This window comes from Rhineura floridana, chromosome 9 (assembly GCF_030035675.1).
Source record: "Rhineura floridana isolate rRhiFlo1 chromosome 9, rRhiFlo1.hap2, whole genome shotgun sequence".
In the NCBI taxonomy this organism is placed as follows: Eukaryota; Metazoa; Chordata; class Lepidosauria; order Squamata; family Rhineuridae; genus Rhineura; species Rhineura floridana.
This window is the reverse complement of record NC_084488.1, coordinates 114,474,341-114,498,581: the sequence shown is the minus strand read 5'-3', so window position 1 is coordinate 114,498,581 and position 24,241 is coordinate 114,474,341. Positions and strand designations below refer to the sequence as shown.

Sequence of the window (24,241 nt, the reverse complement as noted above, 5' to 3'; positions counted from 1 at the left end):
AAACATGTAGTTTCACCTTCCATGACTGGGTTTGCATGTGAAACGGTTGGGAAAATTCTTACGTTCGGGGAAGCACAATCTCTGAAAAATTATGGTGACTTCAAAAAGTTCATCAAAAAGTCTAGGGATGGGGGATAAATTCAATTCAGTTTGCATTCAAAGCCAAATTTATCAAATTCGTACTTTCCAAAACAATATGAAAACCAAAACACAGCTGCCTTTTGAAATTTGTGCCCATCCAAATTTTTTAATGTAGTTCTGCAACCAAGCAATGCTTACAAAAATGTATATATTAGGGGAAAATATGCACAAAATGAATATATCAGTGAAAAAAAAAAACTTATAAAATTGCATTCTATTAACACTAATTGTTTGCAAAAAATGTGTACGTTAGCCCAAAATGCATACAAAAATGTATTTATTAGGAGAAATTTGCACTAAAATGCTGAATAATTTTCATGAGGATTTTTTTTTAAAAAAAGCAAACTGCTGTAAACATGGAGAATCGAATTTAAGATTGGAAAAATGAGAAATTGAGAGAAACGAAACTGAGATATCATTCCATCCCTATCAAAAGCACCTTTGTTCTCAAACTTTCTTGCCTGTCCTCTTTATGACTTTGCTCCTAAGAAACATATTTCTCAAAGTTTCCATGTGTTTTTAAAATCACCGCAATAATTTTTTGAAATTTCTTTTCTATAATGATTTTATTATAGCCCTTTAAATTCACTTGGCTGTTTATGGCAAACCTTGTAGCTTGCATTTTTTTCAGCTTTATGGGGGGATGAGGTAGAGGCAAAGAGAATTAAATAATATTTACCTTTAAAATGGGAGCCATGAAGACTGAAATGCCTGTCAGAATGAACACGATCACTCCAGTCACTCTCTGCTCCCTAAAATCAAATGCAGCAATTATTAGACCAGTTCCTATTAGAAAGTATTTTCCACTGTCATCCAAAAATAGTGAATTGCAGTCTCACAGCATTTTCAACACCAGTGCTAATGCTATTGCAAAGGGCACCCATGCCAGCTTCACTATGTAGAAAAATGTTATGTGGACAGCTCTTATGTCTGTAGTCCTGAGGACTAGAAACAGTATTTTTAATATGAACATTTCATTTTTTTAAAAAAAGCAGGTACAAGATACACAAAAGAACGATATGCAACCTACTAGTGTCTATCTTAAAGCTACCCCAAATAGTCACCTTTTCACAGTGAGAGCAAAAACTGGTTTAAGAATAAAAGAAGAGCACTGTTGCATCTGACCAAAGGCCTATGTACTCCATGAACCCGTTTCCCACAGTGCCCAATCAAATGTCAAGGACACAAGGGCAGTATCACTCTCTTGCTGTTGTTCCACAGAGCCTGGTATTAAGAGGCATGGTGCCTGGAGGTGGTAGCATGTAGCCATCATGACTAGTAAGCACTGATAGCCTTATCTTCCAGGAACCCCAATCCCCTTTCAAAGCCATCAACACATCTTGTGGCAGCCAATTCCTGATTTAGCTATGTGCTCTGTGAAGAAGTATTTATATCTGCTCCAATCTGGGTTCAGCCCTGGCCATGGGATTAAGTCAGCCTTGGTTGCCCTTATGGATGATCTTGCCAGAGAATGGGGCAGGGGGAGTGCAATCTTGCCCCCACTTCTCGATCTCTCAGCAGCTTTTGATAGCATTGACCACAGTATCCTCCTGGACCAGCAACATGGAATGGGAATTAGGGGCACCGTGCTACAGTGGTTCCAGTCCTATCAACAGGACTTAGTCCAAAGAATGTTGCATTGTGAGATTGCCTTTCAGCCCCCTGGCAGTCGTGCTATGGGATGCCATAGGGTACCATCTTATCCCCAGTGCTATTTAATATGTATATGTAGCTGCTGGAAGTGGTAATTAGGAGTTTGGGGATAAGGTGTCATCAGTATGCTGATGATACTCAGCTCTACTTCTCCATAACATCTGAATTAGGAGAGGTTATGTGGGCCTTGGACCAGTGCCTGGAAGCAGTGGTAGAACAGATGAAGGAAAATAAGCTGAGCTTGAATCCTGGCAAGATGGAGGCTCTGAGGGAGTGGTTCCTGTGTCTGAGAAACTGGTCAATTCCCTGTCCTGGATGGCGTTGCACTCCTCCTGAAGGAGCAAGTATGCAGTCTGGGGATGCTCTGGATCCAACTCTGTTACTGGAGGCTCAGGTCGTCTCAGTGGCTAGAAATACCTATTATCAGCTGCGCTTAGTAAGAGAATGACGACTGTTCCTGGACTGGAAGAGCCTGTCCACAGTAGTTCAAGCATTGGTGATGTCAGAATGGAGTACTGCAATGTTCTCTATGTGGGGCTTCCCTTGCTCTTGACCCAGAAACTGCAGTTAGTGCAGAATGCTGCAGCCAGATTGCTGATAGGATTGAGGCCCTTTCACCATATAACACCTCTGCTCAGGGATCTGCACTGGTTGCCAATTTGCTACCGGGCCAAGTTCAAGGTGTTACTATTGGTATATAAAGCCCTTAATAGATTGGGACCAGTTTACTTGCGGGACTGCCTTACCCCATATGTGCCCACTTGAGCACTTCACTCTGAGACGCGGGCACTGTTACAGGTGCCACATAATACTGGTTCCGCATTTGTAAGAAATAGTTCTTTTAGTGTGGCAGCAGCAACTCTTTGGAACTCCCTGCCTAGTGACATCAGGCAGGCACCTTCACTGTATTCTTTTTGGTGCCTGCTGATGTGTTTTAGAAATTATTTGTCTGTTGCTGTTTTCAGTTTGTTTTAAAATGTTTTTAATTACTTGTTTTTAACTGTTTTATTGATAATTTTAATGACTTTTGTAAATCACTTAGAGGTTTTTTGCAATCAAGCGGTATATAAATTTTAATAAATGAATGATTGAATGAATAAATATATAAATTTCTTTTTCTCTGTCCTAAATCTCCCACCATTCAGCTTCACTGGATGATCCCAGGTTCTAGTACTGTGAGAGAAGAAGGAACACTTCTTTCTATCCACTTTCTCAAAAATCTGCATAATTTTATACACCTCTCTCACATACACCCTTCGTCACCTTTTTCCTAAACTAAATAGCCCCAGTTGTTGCAGTCTTTTCTCATAAGAGAACTGCATTTTGGTCACCCTTTTTTGCACCTATTTCAGCTCTAATGCAACAAACTGAATTGTATGCACTATTCCAAGTGTGATGACACATATTAGAACAAGAATTATTATTGAAGAGCCATTGCAGTATAATAGTTAAAGTGCTGAATTAGGACCAGGCAGAGCTGGATTCAAATCCCTATTTTGGCTATGAAGCTCACTGGGTGGTTTTCTGGATTTTTTTCTATGCAAATTAGAATAGAGTAATTTGCATTGGAAAATTTCCAGTTTGCATTGGGAAATTTTCGGATGCGCTAGAGAATTTAGTATGCATACTGTACTTGTATTTAGCAAACAAAGCTAAAGATTATATTGTATTTGTAATTGGCCTGCCTGCATTCATTGTTACTAATGAACTTATGAAACGCAAAAATTTTCCATGGAAATATAAAGCACACACATGCGGAAAAAAAATCCAGATTTTTTATCCACTTCACATCACCGGGCCCTTTCCTCCCTCTCTCAGCCTAACCTATCTTGTAGGGTTGTTGCAAAGATAAAAGAGATGAGACAGAACCTTCAGATTTATGAGCCACCCTGAGAGCACTTGTGATGATGAGTGGTATAAAAATGAATTATTGCTTATTGTTATGCATTATACTCATATGCTACCTTTCTTCTACTACGTGCAGGGCAGTGCACATGAGATTCCCAAGCACTGCCGAGACTAGATGCTTTGTTTCAACATGCAAACCACGTGTGCTTTCAAACCATGTTCTGAGCCCAGAAGGGGCTGTGTAAACAAGCCCTCATTTTGGGGTTGGCCTTAGAGATGTTCTTGACTTTGCAGTCAAAATGTGTCCCCTCCTTCCACACTAGAACTTAGTTTCTTGGGCCATCAACCCCTCTCCCTGCAGCCCTGGCTGGCCCTTCATCTTGGTGTCAGTTCCTCGTGAGACCTTATCTACCCACCTGCTCAGGTCCTAACTCACTTTAATCCCACCCACTTCCACTATAGTAACACTGGATACAGCCTTATACCAGGTCAAACTGCTTGTCCTTCTAGCCCAGTACTGTCTGCTTGGACTGGAAGCAGCTCTCCAAGGCCCCAAGCAGAGGAGGCTATTCCTCATCCCTTGCTACCTGGTCCTTTTTATTGGAGATGCCAGGGATTGAACTTGGGTCTTCTGCATGCAAAGCACAGGCTCTACTATTAAGCTACTCTCTTGCTTCCTGTGGGAGACCCAGGTCCTGGTTTAAACTCCCTGAAGAGTGCTGCTCTTGCCAGCTTCTTAGGTTGCCTAGGTAGGACCAACCCTGCTGGCATACCTGACTCCCAGGAACTTGGGTTGCTCCCCAGGTGCTGACGTCTCTGTCTCCATCTTCAAGCTGTCGATGTGCGCAATGGAGATCACAGTAGCAGCAACATACCACGGTAGGCCCATGAAGGAACATATAATCATCAGCACAGCGACCAAGAACAGATCCAGATGATAGCCAGCACCTTTCTGCAAATATGAGAAACAGTGGTAGTATGTTACATGTGGTAGAAAGTCTTGTTGTGGGAAGGGAAGGCCCCTTCCCGTTCTACACATGGAAACCCTTCACATGCAGAATGTTTGAAAAAGTGCAATTGTGAGTAAGGAATACAGTTAAAGGGTCGGTTTGCCTTCAGCCTTCGGAGAAATGTTACATGGAATTCAGATCCACCCAAAGGCAAAGGAACTACACCAAAATGAAAATGATTCAGCAAGCCAGAGACATGTCTAGCAGTGGCTTTTGAAAATAACACAACTTAGGGAAGATATACTGCAAACCTGGAAAAGAATCTAATTAACACCAGAATTTGCATTCAAAGGGGGAAAAAATCTTTGTAGGTAAACTAAAGGTGCTTTCGGACAACCTGTTTTCCGGGCCCAATTCAAGGTGTTGGTTTTAACCTTTAAATCCCTACACGGTCTCGGCCCAGTTTATCTAAAGGAGCGCCTACAACGCCACCAATCATGCCGCCTGACAAGATCGGCCACACAAGGCCTTCTCTCAGTCCCGCCAACCAAAGCAGCTAGGTTGGCGGGCACTAGAGAGAAGGCCTTTTCAGTGGCGGCCCCCACCCTCTGGAACTCCCTCCCACAAGATCTTCGGCACATCTCTTCCCTGAATATGTTCCGCAAGGTGGCTTTTTCAACAGGCTTTCGGGATTTCTGAGGAGGCTTAATATTCTTCTGTTTTAAATGCCTCCTATTATTATGTATTGTTTGCTCTTATAATTTATATTATTTCACTGTATTTTTGTATTGTATTCTGCCATATTTATTGTATGTACGTCGCCTAGAGTGGCCACTGGCCAGATAGGTGACACATAAATTAAATTTATTATTATTATTACTATTATTCATTGAAAATTCATCCTGATTTGTTCGTAGGGAGATTAGACACTGTCGGTTATTGAATGAGCATTCATTCTGATTTGTCTGAGGAGAGGTTAGAGAACGATTTGTCAAGGCAAGTGTTACCTCACACTTTCCAGTGTGTTTTCCTGTTATTTCCTTAATGCAAAAAGTCTGATCTTTTGGGGAAGCAGGTCTATTGTGCACAGTCTCCCAATCAACTATAATTTCACAATCTGAATTTGCCAATATGTGACTGAATCCCACCCAAACATAGCAACCCCCAGCTGCTACTTCCATTGTCAATATTTTGTGTTGTTTTCAAACACAGAGAGATATCTTCATTCCGTGCACCTTTTTAAAACTGGCATTTCACCCCAATGTTTAGGTCATGTGAACATAAGAAGCTCTCTTAAACCAAGTGGGACAATTGGTCTATCTAGCTCAGTTCTGCCAGCGCTGACAGGCAGTGGCTCTCCAGGTTGTCAGAGACAGAGGTCTCTCCCAGCCCCACCTGGAGAACTCAGGGATTGAATCTGGGACCTTCCACTGAACCATGGCCTTTCCCCAATGTGCTAATGAGAAAAGCAACTGCTCACCACAGCCCATCACCCAGCATCTCAGTGCAAATAGAAAGGATTAATTTTTTCAAGGCACAAACAAGTTTTGGAAACAGGAAGGTACTTGGGGAGGTGCTTGGGGTACAGAAATATTGTTTTAAAAAAGATAACTACGTAAAAAGTAGTATTTTTTACCCTACTAATTGTGGGGCAAGTGCGTTGAGTGTTTCTTCTGACATAATTGATGGTTGCAGAGAGACAGTAGTATTTAAGAGAGTTGAAAGTAAGTTTGAAAGAGAGATTTCTTCTCACGGTGGACACACATATTTCTTTTGCCTGGCTATCATCTCTGGTCTGACAACTTGAAAAACAATATCAAAACTTGCATCAAGTGAAAGAGGGAGACAGGGGCATACCAAGGAGCACCAATTCTGCATTGAAACTGCCTTCAGTTCGGTGAAAAAAGCCATCATCTACCTCATGCCAATTTCAAGACAATTAGCAGTTGTTGGCCAAAAGGCACCACATTGGCAACCACTGACTTAAAATACTTTACTGCGCCTTTCAGTAAGACATTTTCCATTTGGGGGACTCAGATGAATTCTATGTTTTTTACTGGCAGACTCCACCTTACATAGCCAAATTCCTTGTTGTAGCCATCAAAACTAGGTCAAAATTATTAGAGAAGATGAGTTCTGAATCAACACTGTCTGTATTTGTAACTATTTCTGATTGTTCACAGATTTTATTATACTCTCATTTAATAAAAGGCACAATACACATGCATGTATATTGTGTCCCCACCCCTGCTGATTTTGCTCGGATTGTCTTGATAACCCTGTTATCAAATACAAATATGGTTGTATTTTATGTTTGTGGTCTATAGACCAAATAAACTGAGATTGATTAAATGCACAGTAATCCTAAGTATAGGCGGCCAGCAGAACCTACACTGGCGTAAGTTACCCCTTGGGGCAGGGCTCTGAGCCTGGCAAAGGGAAAGCAAACCTTTAAAACAGTTTGACATACACAACTCTTTTTGCCAGTGTAAGTTTTGCCAGGTTGACAGGTCATGTGACTGAGCTGAAAGAGGTTTGGAATAGGTGTAAGTCTCTCTGTGCCCCATCCCATCATTTTTGGGGGATTTATGCCACCATAAATTCCACCAGCTTATGTTCCACTGGCTGAGCCAGCACACCCCTACTGAGCTCGGATGAGGGAGTTACATTCACACAGCCCTAGCTGAGCCCCACCTATTCCAAACTCATTCATCCTGGTGGATCTTGGTTCAAGAACACTTACAACATATTCTAAAACACACACATACAATCAATTAATAGTATAAAAGAGCAGCAATTCCCAACATCAGATGATCACATCAATGAGACCTCCAGGTGCTGTCTCCAGATGGACCTCCAGCTCCCATCAGTCTTAGCCAACGTGGCCAATGGTCAGGGATGATGGGAGTTGCAGTCCAACTACATCAGGAGGGCCACAGGTTAGCTTCCCCTGCACTACACACTCACTAGAGAGTAAGCCCTAATGAAGACAACGGGACTTCCTTCCAAGTAAATATACATAGTAGTGTTGTACTGTACAATTGCTAAAAGCATAGGGAAACCAAAGCATCTTTACTAGCACTGAAAAGATGCCAGATGAACTGGTAAGTGAGGTGTTGAGGTACCATCACCAAAAACGTCCTGTTGTAAGGTAGAAGCAGCTGAACCAGCCCTCTAACAAAGATCTTACTAACCAGGAAAGAAAAAGGTCCTTCAAGCACTTGGACATGTCACCTTGTACCTTTATGGTTTAAGGTTGTGACCTGGTGGGCCACTTTATCATAGAGTTGGCTTTGTAAGGCATCTACTCCAGCCAATGCAGGACATGCTGAACTACAGCATCTCCAACAGATGGCTGTTTGATTCTAGCTACACAAGTGCAACACAAACTGAAGTCTTGGGGCAACTTGGAGAAAAAAGACATTCCTACAATTGATAACTGGGGAATGATACAGAAAGGAGCTGAAATGAATACACTCTAGAATTATTTAATAAACTGAAAAGGATAACAACAGATTGATAGATTTTAGGTACAATGAACAACACTAATCATGTTTAGCAAGCCTCTTGTTCTTAAACTATTCTGATCAGAACTTAAGTAAAAAATTATAACCTTGTTTAAACTCAGTTTTTCTTTATGTAGAATTTTATTTTTTAAGGGCAAAATATATACATCTCCCTTCCTGTAGAAGGAAAAACTACCTGGACAGCCTAGCATTATAGGTGGTATTATTCTCCTACTTTATTCTAACCCATTGACATTAATGCACATAATTAAGATAGGTTCATCAAATTCATTGGGTCTAGCTTAATAGAACTTGGTTGAATACCACCCATTGTCAACTATTTTGTTTTATTTCTGATTAGTGTGCCATATTCATCTTCTAAAAGAGCTACACAATTCAAACCAGCAGCCAGGTCTGGAAAAATCTATTACAACGTCCCAGGCAACAGCACTGCATTTCCCCAATCCAGTCTTAATCCTCTAGGAGCACTCTGCTTGTATAAGGCTAAGCACAGTTTTCAAATTAAGGGAGAAATGAGTGGGACATCCCTTGCCCATCTCTTGGTACACATTCTGAAAGCCAAAACTCTTTGTTGGGGCAGAGGGAAGGGCACACCTCCAACTCCCATCAAGACTTCTAGGGCCTAGGAAGTTCTAAGTTGGTCTGTGCATGCACAGATCCCCAAGTGATACTGCACAGAACCAATGAAGATGAATTTTGGGCACCTAGGCAACTAGGCATTTGATGTTTTTCCCACCCCGCTAATAACCTGCTGTTAACTGAGTAAGGAGCTCTCATGGTCAATATTCTCCTTTGAAAGGACTGGAGAATATTCATGTTCCTCATGTGTACACAAAGCACATTTTCCATAACCAAGACGCAAGGAAGCAGAAAGCAGGGGTTATTATATTAAGCAGAACTTTGTAGAAAATGTTTATATTTTGCAATTCAAAATGTCCAATACAATGTCTGATTCATATAAAAGTGAAGTCAAGAGACAAAGACTGATGGCTGTCTATATGTATGTATATATCTGGCAGACAACTGAAATCAGCCACTTGAGAGGAAATTAAAAATACTTATGGCTAGAAAAAAATATTAATGTTTCCATTCTTTACAAGTATTTTCTGATCAGGGGTAAGTAAACAGTATCTGGACAATGGGCTGTCAAAAGGCAGGACAATTCAACTTCATCTCCAGATTAGAAACAGAACTTTATCAAATTGTAGAATAGTAGAATTGGAAAGGGCCTATAAAGCCATCAAGTCCAACCCCCTGCTCAATGCAGGAATCCAATTTAAAGCATACTCGACAGGTGGCTGTCCAGCTGCCTCTTGAAGGCCTCCAGTGTTGGAGCCCACCACCTCTGTAGGTAATTGGTTCCATTGTCGTATTGCTCTAACAGCTAGGAAGTTTTTCCTAATGTTCAGCTGAAATCTAGTTTCCTATAACTTGAGCCCATTATTCCATGTCCTCACTTTGGGATGATCAAGAAGAGATCCTGGCCCTCCTCTGTCTGACAACCTTTCAAGTACTTCAAGAGTGCTATTGTATCTCCGCTCAGTCTCCTCTTCTCAAGGCTAAGCATGCCCAGTTCTTTCAGTCTCTCCTCACAGAGCTTTGTTTCCAGTCCCCTGATCATCCTTGTTGCCCTCTTCTGAACTTGTTCCAATTTGTCTGCATCCTTCTAAAGTGTGGTATCCAGAACTGGATGCAGTACGCAAGTTGAGGCCTAACCATTGCCAAATAGAGGAGAACTAGTACTTTACATGATTTGGAAACTATACTTCTGTTAATACAGCCTAAAATAGCATTTGCTTTTTTTTGCAGCCACATTGCACTGTTGGCTCATATTGTGGTCAACAATAAGATCCATCTTGCATGTAGTATTGCTGAGCCAAGTATCCCTCATCTTATAACTAAGGTAGATGGGGCTACTTTACTTTGTAGAGCAGCAGGGTTTTTAAGACAAAAGCATGTGCAGGAGCAACAATATCATATAGAAAGTGAGCATTAAAGCCTGGCTGTACCACATAACGTGGCTGGAAGGCCAGTAAGTCTACAGAACTCCAGGCCACAAATTCAAGACAGCTGCATTTGCCCAGTTTTTATTCAACAGGTTTTACCCACCTGTAACCTGAAGTTCAACAAAGATGAGGCTGCAATACTTCCCTTTCAAATCAGAGTTTTTAAAAGGAGAGTGAGCTCAGTCTGAACCTAGTGGCAGCAACCCTATTGACATGGGCTTTTCTGGAAAATATTCCAAAACATTCCTTTACCCCCTGTGGTCCAGTAACATTAATGGCAGTGTACCATGGGAAACTTCTGCTGGTATGTCTTTCCCCATCTCTTTGTCAGGGGTCCTGCCTCGCTCCTTCCCTGACTACCATTGGAACTACTCCTGTAAACAGTTATGACACAGATATGCCTACTAGGATTGCTTACCAAGCCAAGGGAACTGCTTTAGAAGAGGCAGCATAAGGAACCTTCCAGGTTCAGATCAGATCTGATGCAAAATTCTGGGCTGTGACCAATGTGGCATGGTCAATAGGTTGCAACCAAGTATATGTTTATGTTTGGCCTCCAGACTCATTTAGGGTAAATTCATATATTGTCTACCCAGTAGTTTAGATTTGTAAAGGTTCTCAAAACTGTACAACAGCTGGCTCTGTGAAGCCACCTAAAAGCCTTGTTTGTGACACAGCATTTTTGGTAAAGCAAATATATGTATTATTCATCCAAGTGCAAAAATATGAGGAACTCAGAACCTGGTAAACAAAATAAACCCTCTGATTACAGAGTACACTGCAGCCTATTTCTCACTGAGGTGATAAACTTGTGTCTAGATTGTACGTTTCAAACTGCAGGTGGCGACTCACATGACTAAATGATTCTCTGTAAAAAGGTTGGGGAGGGGGACAACCTGCAGACAGAAGACTAGCATGCCAAGGAGAAGACTGGGCTAGAACTCTCTTCTTTCTGATGAATTGGTCTTCTTGTATAGAGCAGGTGTGGGGGAAAACTTTGACCCTCCAGATGTTGCTGAACTACCATCATCTCTGGCCATTGGCCATGCTTGCTGGGGCTGATGGGAGTTCCAGTTCAGCATCATCTGGAGGGCCAAATGCTCTCCATACCTGGATAGAAGATATTTTTGGGGACGGAATAGCATTCACTCACATGAATCTCCGCTTGCAGTATTAAGTCCAATGCAGCTCAGAAACACAGGCTTACCACCTCAGTGACAATTGGCGCCTTGTTTACCTTTGAAGAAATACTCCCCACTTAACTGCATCCTCTTCCTTGTTATTGATATGCACATTAATAGAAAGCTATTTTTCCCAGGGCAAGTGGCCCTGGTGTACAGTGAATTGGCATTAATTGGAGTCTGGGAACCAACTCCTGGCCTCTTCTGCCAAAACACCTGAGGATCAACTAATCCTGAATTCTGTGGGCCGTTTGTTCTTCCATGACTGACAGTGAACAATAGGCGCTGCACTCCTCATTGATTCCCCCTATGTCACATCACCCTGATAAATCCAGGATTTGTGAAGGGGGGGCTCACTGTTATCCTTTCTATAGCACCATCAATGTACACGGCAGTGTAAGCTATCTGGCCTGAGAAGTTTAAATATAAATTTCAACAGAGTGGGGGAGATAACAAAGGGAAGTGGGAGAGAGAAAGTGGGAGAGAAAGAGACAACAGGATGTATGTGCGCAAATGCAGTGTGCTTCAGCATCATTTCAATTGCACGTGATGACTAAGGAGCCATGCAAAAAGCCCCACAAAAGAACAAGCTTTTCAGCTGGAGTCTGAATGGGGCGGGGGACAGAGAGGGGAAGGTGGCACCACCCAGGTGTTTTAAGAGTTCAAGGCATAAAGGGCACCAGCAGAGAATGGGTGTGATCCAGCATCCCCTAACCTGGTGCCCTCCAGGTGTTTTGGATTGCAGTTCCCATCAGTCCTGACTGTTGGCCATGCCGGCCTAGGCTGAAGGGAATTGGAGTCCAAAGCAGCTGGAGGAAAGCTGGCATAATCATCTGACATGAACAGCTGCTCTATGAGCCGCTAACAGCATAAGAACAGGAAAAGGAAAGTTTGTTAGGGGTCTAAAAACTTTTTTTTTATTTTAACATAGTGTAATTGAATATAGCTGTGCTCAACTATAATCAAAATATAAGGAAAAAGGAGAATGAACACAAAGCTAGGGATGGAAACTTTGTTGCCCGGGGTGGCTAACAAACCACTGAGATCAGGCCCTCATAACCACTAATAATCAGAGTTTGGAAAAGTTACTTTTTTAAAACTACAACTCCCATCAGCCCCAGCCAGCATAGCCACTGGATTGGGCTGATGGGAGTTGTAGTTCAAAAAAGTAACTTTTCTAAGCTCTGCTAATAATATGGTCTACTATAGGAGTTTATTTTTTGCTCCTGCATGGACTTAGAAGAAAAGCTGCCATTAGCCATGAACAAGCTTCTGGAAGGTGTCCAAATGCCCATTTCGCTTTGGCTGTGTCACGTAAGGAGAGTGACAACTGTGTTTGTTGCCAGGAATTGCCTCTATAGTTCTACACAGCAAAGTGGCAGGAGGAGGGGGAAAAGACACCTGTAGCCTTTTTGGGGCCAACACACAGCTCTGCAAACTGTGTTCACCAAACATGTGGTGGAAACAGAAGGATCCATCTGCTGTGCTCCCACATGAGCTCAATGCATTTGCTGAAAACATGGAGGTCGTTCAGGTGTGCTCATGGCTGCTCACCTTACATTTGGCATGCAGAACGTGCAGCAACCAATGCATAGCAACAACTACCCCCCTTTTGTTATCAAACAGCGATATAAGAAGTGTGACAGCTGTTCAAATTCTCCTTGCATTGCAGCTACAGAAGGTGCGGGAACTGTCTCTGGGACAGAAGCTGGCCACATTTTGCAAGCCACCTAAGGAGCCTGGTGCTCTTCTTTTCAGTGGGTAGTTGGACCAGATCCTATCTAAGCAAGAATCAGCCAGCACGTAGGTTTGAATAAGAGCCTCCACCCAGCTATATGCAGATGGAAAAAATACTAGGCAGGCGCTGGTATGAGAGAAACAAAAGAGTAAATGTTCATTGAGAAAGAAATAAAATCTGGCGGAGACCAAAAACATACTTCCTGGGCAGTATTTCCTGACTCAAAGCCAAAACAAAGGCCATCTTTATTTCTTTTCAAAACATTTCCAACTCTTCTTCCTTGGCTCAAACTAGATGTGACAATAGAAGCCATGTTTGTTTAATTACAAGTTTTTTCCATTCATGTATGAAGCACATGGTGATGTGAGAATCTGAAATTGACATCAAAAGGGATTTGCAAGTGAGGGAAATTGAATCCTATGACTCTTTATCTCTTCATAGTCTATTGCCCCAGACATCTTTCTCCTAGCCCAGTTCACTTCTGACATCTGAACTGAGCAGAGAGAAAGAGAAAGGTTGTTTGGCAACCAACTGCAGGAAGACAAAGCAGAAAAAGGTCCAGTGTCATGATGGACCACAGTATATTGTTGGAATATGTGGTTCAACTCCAACTTGTGGGTTGAGGCTGCACGGGGTTAAAAAGGGTAGCTAGAGAGGAGACCTCCTGATTGCTAGGCTAATACCTATCCTTTGATCTCCTGGTGTCTCTCCCTTCCTGCTAGACTGATATGCATAGGATGGTGACCACATCTCCTTGCTCCTCCTTTCTCTTGAGAGGGAGAGCAGACATCTTCTCTTTGTCTCTCCCTCTCCTCCAAGCATGAGGGCAAACACCAGGCTTAGCGTTTGCATCTCCAACTTAGCTAGTTAGCTAGATGTAGAACTGTTTCCTATCAAGTATGTATTTCCAGAATAAAGTAGTTATTTCTTATTTTAAAGCTTAAAGTCTCTGTCTGACTAATTTGCAGGGAAGGTATAATCTTTAGCAAAGATTCAAACACACATAAAGGCTCACTCAGTCTCTCCATTCCCAGTTTTGCCACTCTCCAACATATATTTCACAGCCCCATCTTAATTATTTAGAAACATGCAAAAGTGAGCAAACTTCTTCTGCCTCAGACTTGGGACTGAACTGCTCACTCCATAACTAATTTATCAAACAAAGACCTAAAAGTTAATCCTGACATCCCCTTGACACTTCCCCAGCATATGGACCATTTCTGAAAAGCAGTTTGCAGCACCTTCTGATTCTATGATGTGACCGTATTGTATATAGGAAGTATATAGTATATGGAAGCTGCCATATATGGAGGTCAGACCATTGGCCATCTGGCTCAGTACTGTCTACACTGATTGGCAGCTGCTCTCCAGGATTTCAGATAGGACTCTCTCCCAGCCCTACCTGGAGATGCCAAGGACCGAATCTGGGATCTTCTGCAGGCAAAGCAGTAGCTCCACCACTGAGCTACAGTCCTTTGTCAAACTGATCCTGAAGGCACATTGGAATTTTTTGGCAACACATTTCCAGACTTCACTCTGAAACCTTGAAGGTTAGAAACGTCCTCATCCTAACTTTTTTAGTGAGATTCTTACAGTTCTACCCACAAGCTCCTGACCTCTTCATCCCTGTTCAGGTCTACTGTAACCAGGCACCAACCTTGAGTTTGTGTTCTTTCCGGTTGACAATAACAGCCGTGATTTGCTGATCCATGAAGATAAGGATGGTCACCAGCAGTGCAGGGATGGCTGCTGCCAAATACACCCACCAGGGGTTCCCTCCAAATGGCGCGATGAACCAGCCTCTGTGGGGGCTTGTTGGCTTCATGGGCAAAGATATGGAAATGAGCATCAAAGAGAGACATAGCAAAAACCACATCTGTACCAAAAAAAACACTTTGCAGAATCATTGAAACACCAAGTCCCCTTCAGGAGCCATAACAAAAAATACCCAATCAACAGAGGCCACTTTCCACTTCTTTATGGTACCTGATTTTTTTAAAAAAAAATTTTTTATTTGCCAAAATTTCTATACCATCAACATTAAGGGAAAAATATCATGGTGGTGATCAGCATAAAAATCTACAATAAAACTACATTCATAAATTTGTAATATAGAAAATACAAATATATCACAAATCGGTAGATCAGCTAAATACATCAACATAGCTGGATCACCCCTCAGGGAAAGCCTGGGTAAACCAAAGAGTTTTAAGGAGACACCTAAATGCCAGTGTTTTAGGTGCCTGACTAATGTTCACTAGGAGCATATTCCAAAAGGCAGATGCGCCGCATTAAAGGCCCTGGACTTAGTGGACATAAGACAAACCTTGGGAGCATATGTCACGACCAAGTGTGTCTCTTCCAAGGACTGAAGTGACCCAGCAGAGTATGCAAAGTAAGGCACTCCCAGAGGCAACTTGGTCCTAAGTTAGTTGTTCAGGGCTTTATATGCCAATACCAAGACCCTAAACTTGGCTCGGTAGCATAATAGCAGCCAGTGCAGCTCTTTCAGCACAGATATTTTGTGCTGAAAGGGCAACCGCTTCAGCGGCTTTGTTATGGCATTCTGCACTAGCTGCAGCTTAACAAAGAAAGTAGAAAAAACAAGCAAAGAGTGGGGAAACTCAGAAAACAGTGTAGAAAACAGCAGCAGCACTTGGCTACTCTCCAGTATGACTCAACATACCACTGCAGTGTGGCTGCAACTTCCACATGGTTTGGCCTTCACGCTGCAGCAGTAACACCTGCCAAGGGCAACCAGGGGGACAATCAAGATCGTGGCAACTTCCCACATCAGTGCTTCATGTGATCTGCATATCCCACGTGGCTCCCAGCTACAGACATCACTGCTACTTCATGGAGAGTGGGCCAATGAGAAGCAGCAGCCACACCACAGAGGTACATGTGAATTGTGTCTCAATATATGGTATTTTCTTGTCTTCCAGTGTGAATTGAGACTGGAGTACCTTGAATTCACTTGGCACAAGGAGTTTCGGTGTATCCACGCCTACCAATGCATCAATTCCACAGAAAATCAGAATGGAAAGGATGATGGCGAAGTCACTGATCAACTTCCTTGCCTGAAAAAAGTGTGTTTATTATTTATTTAATATACTTCTGTTACTGTTATTATTTGAACTTGTTAGCTGCTTGATACACAGTAAAAAGATCTCCAAGTGACTTACAACATATTTAAAAGTATAAGCAAGTATATATTATAATATAATGTATTACAACACTTACACAATACACATGCAGTTGATAAAAAAATCAAGCAACCCCCATCACCACCCCGCAATAACAGCAGCAGAAAACTTCTTCAGCACAGCTAACAGCAAACATCATCATCTCAGTCCATCTAAACTTCCCTTCATTCCACAGGATCCGAGGACAGTGTACAGAATTAGCACTCAAACTCTAAGCCACAACATGAACAATGACATTTCAAAAGAAAAATTTAAAAGCAGCAATATTCAAATCAAGACATTCCATCTATAAAAAGTAAGACCACGCTACTGTGAACAACTATCTTATTTTACTTTGACTGCAACTTAAATAAGCAACTCCCCAGTGTGTTTGATGGACATAGAAGTGCCCACAAAATATATCCCTTTGTAAAGGAAAAAAAACAAAGAAGGGGTACCCAAAGAAGCCATTATCCTGAAAATGGCACCAGCACTGTAGGGGATCAGCAACTAGAAAACCCAGTGCCAGATCTGCCCCCCTATAGAATGTCACCAGCTGGTTTCCCAGTTACTGATGCACCAGATAGCCATGTGAAAGGAATGCTGGCTATGGCAAGAGAGTTTGCTGGCGGTCCACTTTGGTGGATGAAGGAGGGGCTTGGTCTATAACCCAGCCAGCAACTTAAAGGAAGTGTGGGAGAGAGAGGGAAAGAGGGCAATTAACAAAACATTTTGCATGCCTGAAAGGATCACAGCTTTCCACATGTGCATTAACTGTCCTCATAACAGTACACTTCAGTGCACAGGCTGAGCCTTGAAGTTACCACACAAGAAGAGAACTTGGGAGAAGAGCCCAATTTTTTTCAGGCTGGTGGCTAATTTTGCAAGACACGGTAACAGCTTTTCCCCCAAAGGAATTCTCTCCTTACACCCATATCTACTGTGCAGACGTCTATCCAAGGACAAAGGTGCTTGCTTAGATTTCAGTCACTCTCTGGCTTTGATTTTGACTGTGGATCCACAAATACTAATCCGACTGCCTTGTTGGGCTTCTGTGGGCTTTTGGTAAAGGTGTCAGAAACCCAAGTGCATGAGCCCAATTGCATTTCAAAGGGAGAAAGAAAGATACATTTATTTGAGCAACTATTCATTTGTGGGTTTCAGGTGCTGGAGCTCGCTGTGCAAATCAAATAATATGCTTTCAGTTTACAATTCTATCCATCATGCTTTGTACATAGCTTAAAGTAAACCTGAGATGGCTGTTTCCTTTAACTAAAAACCTGTAGGAGATCAATTGTAGTACTCGTTAATGGTAAACATCTTTATCTGGAACTTTAAGGCAGCTGGATGCCAGAGGCAGCTTTGGAAAGGTTAAAAAACTAGTACGGTACTTTTATATACTGATACCTTGAAACTGAAATAAAAATTATCCAGCTTTCCTGCAAGCAAAGGAGGTGGGGAGAGTGGGATTATGTTGTGGGGGTGGGAGCTAAAATCCTAAGGAGTGTACTATCAGCCCATTATTTGCCACAAAATGTTTGCATTAGTGTGTAATCTTATGTATAGCTGTTGTAAATGTAATAGATCTGTGTTAACTTCAAAGCTGTCATAGCCTTTCCATGTTCCATCTTTGAAAGGGGATGACACAAATTCACAGAACATGACCAGTGTAACAACAGATAAATAGCCATAATGGCTACATGGAACCTCCAAATTCAGATGGAGTATACAACTGAATGTTATTTGCTGGGGAGGATCAATGGGAAAGGGATATTACCGTCCAGCCCTGGTTGTAGGTTTTTTAGTGGCATCTGGCTAGCCAAGGGCCGCATTGACCCATGGGAGTGGCTGATGTGTAAAAATGGGTGTGGCCATTTGGGGGGGTGGAGCCACAATTTGCTCCACAGCCACACCCATCCAGGGCCAACAGGCTTATGGCAATTGGCTGGAGCGGGGAGCTGCCATGATGGAGCCAGGGACAACAACATGCTGCTGTCTCTACCCATCAGCCAATCCTCCAATTCACCAGCACCACCAATATCAGGTGCAATGGAGAGTCCCTATCTGAAATTGAGACCAAGCTTACATTTTTAGGTGTACACCCAAAATGTATTAATGTGTGAAGTGGATCTAGACATTCTGCAAAAATGGTTGTGTCTGCGGGTGTTTTTTTTTTTAAAAAAAAGATACAATCACAAACCAAACTACTTACAGTGGTTGGGAAATAACGGCTGGTCTTGAATTTCTTCAAGGCCATGGAGCAGGTGTAAGTGCCCAAAAAGAGGATACAGGACATGAGGGTTATGTCTGGAACATATTTGCAGTTGTTGCCCAAGAGGGCTCCACCATATTTCAAGCACTCCTTCTTTGTCAGAGATGTCCAGTCAATCGTGCCATTTGGCTGAAAATCAAAGATGGCCTCCATCAGTTAGAAACTCCTTACAACACTCCACCACCATTGCTTTTCCAATCAACACTAGGGATGATGTAAAGCTTGATAAAAGTAAAACCCAAAACATGGATGAGACTCGGACTTGCTACATTACAAGAGCATCATATCTTTTACAATACTGATGGTGAGGACTAGAGTAATCTAGTGAAGACTGGTAAGACAAAAGGCAGAGAGGCCAACAGTAGACAGAGTCAGAGCCAATGACAGGCAGAGCCAACTCCCAAACCTCCTCCTCCCTGCGGAGTTGTACAAGGGCAACTCTAAGATTAAGGAGGGAGAGGAAACTGACAGGCAGCGCCACACCCTGGACTGGTTGCAAGTAATAAATCAGGCAGGTGGGGGCTGGCTGAGGGCAGACTGAGGTTTGGTAGGGCAGTGCCCAATTTGCCCTAATGAGCAGACCTCCACTGCAGTAATCTGTCAAGCAGGAGTGTGGCAACTTACATTGGATTGAAAGATAGCATGAGTTCATGTAGTCTTTTCAAGACCATGTCCAGAGCTAAATTCCCAACCCCTGCTGCATAACCTAAGACCGGGGGGTCAAATGCAGCTCTCCAAGCCTCTCTGGCTCTATCTGGCTCTTGGTACTCTCTCCAAGCCACGCCCCCATTTCCCCAGGTCACACCCCTCACTGGCCCTGCTTCACACCCTCCTTTAGTACTTTTGCTTGGCTGGAATGTGTCCTTACATTCAGGGAATGCTTCTCACTTGCCTGGATGGAGGACGGAGAGGTGTGCGAGTGTGTGCAGAAACTAGCCTACTGGACAAAGGTAAAATCTACATTCATTGCTCCACCTGCTTTTGTCTCTGGCCTGCCCACCACTGGCATGTGGCCCGGAGGCTGTCTAGACAGGAAAGTAGCCTTTTGCCTTAAAAAGGTTTCCCATCCCTATAAGATAAGATCCAGAACAAGTATGAACATAGGAAGCTGCTTTATACCAAACCAGATCACAGGTCCATCTAGCTCAGGTGCAGGGAACATTTAGTCCTCCAGATGTTGCAAAACTACAACTCACGTCACCCCTGGCCATTGGCCATGCTTGCTGGGGCTGTTGGGAACTGAACTTCAGCAACATCTGGAGAGCCAGATTCCCCACTCCCAGTCTAGCTCAATATCACCCACTCTGACTGGCAACTGCTCTTCTTGTTCTTGGGTAGAGACCTTTTAAACAGTGCTAATCTAAGAACCCCCAAAACTTTAGATCAGCCTTTCCCAACCTGTGTGCCTCCAGATGTTGTTGGACTACAACTCCCATCAGCCTCAGCTAGCATTGCCAATGGTCAGGAAAGATGGGAATTGTGGTCCAACAACATCTGGAGGCACACCGGTTGGGAAAGGCTGCTTCAGATGCTGGGGATGGAACTAGGAACCTTCTGTGTGCAAAGCATTTGTTCTACTGCTAAATCAAGTTGGACGACAACTCGTATCAGCCCCAGCCAACAACTGGAGGGCCACACCTTCCCCATTCCTGTTTTAAAGGCATGAGCCCAAACACTTGATGTATTTGTTCATTTTTGTTCTTCATGCTAAGCCAAGCCATGGCAGAATATGAATTCATGAGCATGTAGGCTCCAGGAGAGGAGACTGCAGCACCTTTGCTTTCCTGTGGTCCTTCTGCTGCTGCTGGGAACTAAACCATGGCTTAGTTTATCTGGAGCAAGTCAAACAATGAGTCCAGATTTGGACTCAGCGTAACTCATAGCAGGAGGACTGGAGGAGGAGTAAAATAGCTGCAATCTCCTGTCCGGGAGCCCACATGCTTGGTTTGGCTGTGTGAACCAGGACTTTTGTCTTGCATTGGTGTGTCAATTCAACAAGCTAAACACACTAATGCTTCACTAGTAAGTGAGCATGGGCAGCATTTTTAAGTTTGCCGTTGTCTTTTGGCCACTGGAAACAACCTGAATTCTTGAAAGCCCAATTACTTTCAGGAAATGCTATGAATTACAAATATGCTGGAAGTTGATTTGTTTAGCTAAAAGCAAAAACTCCTGCTGACAGCTTTTTGTCTGATCTTAATACTGCAGTAATGGAAGAAGGACTCAAGGAGATCTTTGTTTTTGTTTCTGTGGCTCACATTTTGCCTCTTACCTTCCTTCCCAACCCTCCATATCTACTGTATTACGTTCATCTTCAACACTTTTGAAGACTACCATCTAGAGCTTTGACTCTCCAATATATATTCCAAAATGGTATACTGGAGGCATGCCATCTTCTCCAGGCTATTTCTTTTACCTCCCAGTTTTCAGAACAAAATTGTTCAAGCCCCAGATCTCACTGCCAAGGCAAACCTAAAGAAACCATAGGGATCAGGGATATGTTGGTCCTTCCCTAGAGCTGCAGAGTGAAAAATAAAATAAAAACTAGCAACCACAATGGTGCAAGGGACAACATAAACTTGTCAAGAGAGGACTTGGCAGGTTCTTTTTCCTTATTGTGTCAGCATAATCCTGCCTTGGCTCAACTGTAGCTTTGAGAAAATAACTAAGGAAGCTGTGTTCTAGTTCAGAGAGCCTCTCAATGCTCTCATTAACTTTGGCAAGTAAAAACTGCCACCAGACAACCAGATCATAACTTAGTGAAGGGAAAGGGGACCTATGTCCTTTCAGATGTTACTGGACTACAGTTTCCACCATCCCTGACCACTGGCCTTGCTAACTGGGGCTAATAGTTGCTGGGAGTCCAACAACATCTGGAGGGCCATAGGCTCAACCCTGTACATGTCCTGAAATGGATGCATATTCTCTCCCTACGCATTTCCAACTCCGTCTCCCTCCTCTTCCTATGTTTTCTCCCCATGTCAAATTTGACAGTAAGCCCCTCAGGGCAGAGACCTACCTTTTAGTACTCTGTAAGACACTAGACATTGATGGTACTGCATAAATATTTCTGCTTTCTACATATATGGCAATTTACTGGGTAACATAATAAGCCAAAAAGAAGAGCTGTGCCATAAGGAGCTTACAACCTACTTTTTTGCAACAAAGGGAATGCAAAGGAAAGGGAGAGAAAGGAGAGGCAATGATTAATAAGGAGTGAGACAGAGAAGCGGAGGAATGAACAAGACAAGGGAAGTAAGAATCAAGAGCGTGTATGATCTAGGGTGGGGGAAACGCCAAAGCAAAGAACAAGAAAACCTGACCCTAGCAAGCCAGGCTAGAAGGGGAGAGGGGCAGCAGCTACTTTGACAGGGGATGTACATGGGGACTGATGTGACATGCTATTTCCTATGAAAGCACAAGAAGCACCTTGAGGTTATGGCACTTTGTCACAGTACACTGTAAAACTCAGCAGATTTCTTTTCCTTTGCTGGGTGCCTAGCAGAATTTCTAAGAGAATGTTCTTCCCATTTTTAACAGCCACTTAAAGCAAACCAAGGATGTTGTATTGTTCTTTTTGCAAAGGGTGGATGGTTTGCAAGCAAGGGTGCATGGGCCCAATTAATGCATGTATGTTATCTGGCTGACATTGCTCGATAGGCCTCAGGACAGACACAGCAGGGTCCTTGTCCTCACTGCACATGCCCCTCTTGAAATCTTCTGCGCAGTCTTCCTTGTCATTGCCTCTTCCCTCTCCGTGCAGGCTCCCTCTGTCATCTCTCCATCTCCCCCATGTTTAGGTGACCTAAACAGGGTCATGCTTTCACTAGGGGTGGCTGACAGGGAGGGGCAACACTATGCACTTGGCCTTCTGTCCGCCATGCTGCTTTATTTCCTAGGAGGGCGAGAGCAAGGGGTGAGGTGGTGCCGAGGTCAGCATGGTGCAGGCACAGAGGTGAGCCAATCCATTACTCCTGCAGCTGCACATGCACTGTGCTCCCTACCGCCTCACCCCTCCTGGTAAGTAAAGCAACACGGCTGACGGGAGGCTGGGGCGCATGGCCTACCTCTGGCTTTCAGCCTCTCACTGGCTGTCATATTCCCCACACTGCAACACTCCACATCTGAAATACTACAAAGAAATCATCATGCTGTTGCCTTTAAACATCAGGTGATGTTTCCTGCCATCGTGAAAAAGGGGGATAATTCAGACAAAATAAAGCACCTTTAATTCCTTTTCATATCAAAATAACGTATGTACGATTTAAGCAATAATTCTATAGAATCGCCCTTATATAAACTATCAGCTGTATTGGTCTGTATGGAGACGCACTGAAGCACAACAGACAGTGTTAATTTCACAGAACATAGACATTTCAAATGTCTACTTTCCTCATTACACAGCTGGTATAGCACAGTGGGGAAGAGAGCCTGGCTGGGAGTCCAGAGTCTGTGAGTTCAAATCCCTGCTCGTGTCTCCTGGATGTCAAGGGCCAGCTAAAGATCACCCCCACAGTGAGTGGCTCAGGGTTACACGCCCTGCCACCTGTGCAGCCGTGGTCAAACTGCAGAGTCCCAAGGAGCCCAGTTGCCCCCCAGCTGGTAGTTGCGGACAAGGAAGGGGCTGGCTTGTGCAGCTGTGGCAAGCTGAGTAGGCCCTAGCCAGCTGGGGAGGACTAGCCTCAGAGGGAGGCAATGGGAAACTCCCTCTGAATACCGCTTACCATGAAAACCCTATTCATAGCGTCACCATAAGTCAGGATCGACTTGAAGGCAGTCCATTTCCATTTTTTTTTGCTTTCCTCATTAGCTCCACTTACCATCTCAGCAGAGTTTCTTGCAGACCAATCAGATGATGTTGTGGCTGTCTCGTTAAATAAAGAACCATTAGCTGTAAGAGACAAGACAGCAAAATGCAGTGTTTTGAATGCACCACTTCAAATGTTGTGGGGAACAGGTGCAATTAAAAGGAAACTCACAGGTGAATAGCACCTTCGCCTATCTAAAAATATTATCAAGTTAAGACTTGCAATCCTCTGAAGCTTCAACCTATAAACAGCCCTAAGAGGTATTCTGAATTATTCCAAAGACATAGAAAGGTGTCAGGAGATAACACTTCATCTGAAAACCTGCATCCCTCATCATTTGCTTGCTACTCAGTTTAGAAAAATATGTACATAATTGCCCTGGATTATTTTGGTGCCTATGTGACTAGAGATTGGAAAACATAACAGTGTTCATTATAAAATCATCATTAATAAATCCTCATTTTATCCAGGAGATCAAAGCACTTTGTAAGTTCATGACTATCAACTTTTTGCCATTTTATCCCTGTATTACACAGGGATAATAATTTGAAAGATAAAATGATTAAGCTTGCAGTTAAGGTGTGTGTGTGTCTGTGCCAGGGAAACTCAGCATTTTCCTTTTGTATGTGGGTGGGTGGAGAAAGATCCTTCAACCTGTCAGGATTTCAGAAAAGACTGAAACATGTCTGCAGAGTACATTACATTAATAATATTTAAAACACCCTTCAGTATTACTTTAAAAACCCTCAATATGTTTATACCCTGTTGGAAAATCATTGATTTTTTTTTTTCATGCCACATTGCCAGCTCAAGATGTCAGCTTTATGTCACTGCAGTCAAGAAATTTTTGTATGCTGTTTCAGAAAAGCCTAATGAAGGCAGTAACAGGCCTGGAAAGAAAGCTTTATAAGGACAGGCTGAAGAAAATTAAG

At 43.0% G+C, this 24,241-nt stretch overlaps 1 protein-coding gene across 4 annotated transcripts in view; it reads right to left on the bottom strand.

Annotated features, from left to right (window-relative positions):
• Positions 1 to 24,241, bottom strand: part of SLC4A4 (solute carrier family 4 member 4) — a 270,897-nt gene that overhangs the window by 26,704 nt on the left and 219,952 nt on the right. For all 4 annotated transcript variants that reach the window (XM_061583421.1, XM_061583422.1, XM_061583423.1 and 1 more), the window contains exons 15-20: positions 23,322 to 23,392; positions 18,442 to 18,630; positions 16,011 to 16,124; positions 14,702 to 14,863; positions 4,416 to 4,594; positions 821 to 893 (exon numbers count right to left, since the gene is read on the bottom strand). In XM_061583421.1, the coding sequence (XP_061439405.1) occupies positions 821 to 893; positions 4,416 to 4,594; positions 14,702 to 14,863; positions 16,011 to 16,124; positions 18,442 to 18,630; positions 23,322 to 23,392 (788 nt within the window). The remainder of the gene's footprint in view (positions 1 to 820; positions 894 to 4,415; positions 4,595 to 14,701; positions 14,864 to 16,010; positions 16,125 to 18,441; positions 18,631 to 23,321; positions 23,393 to 24,241) is intronic.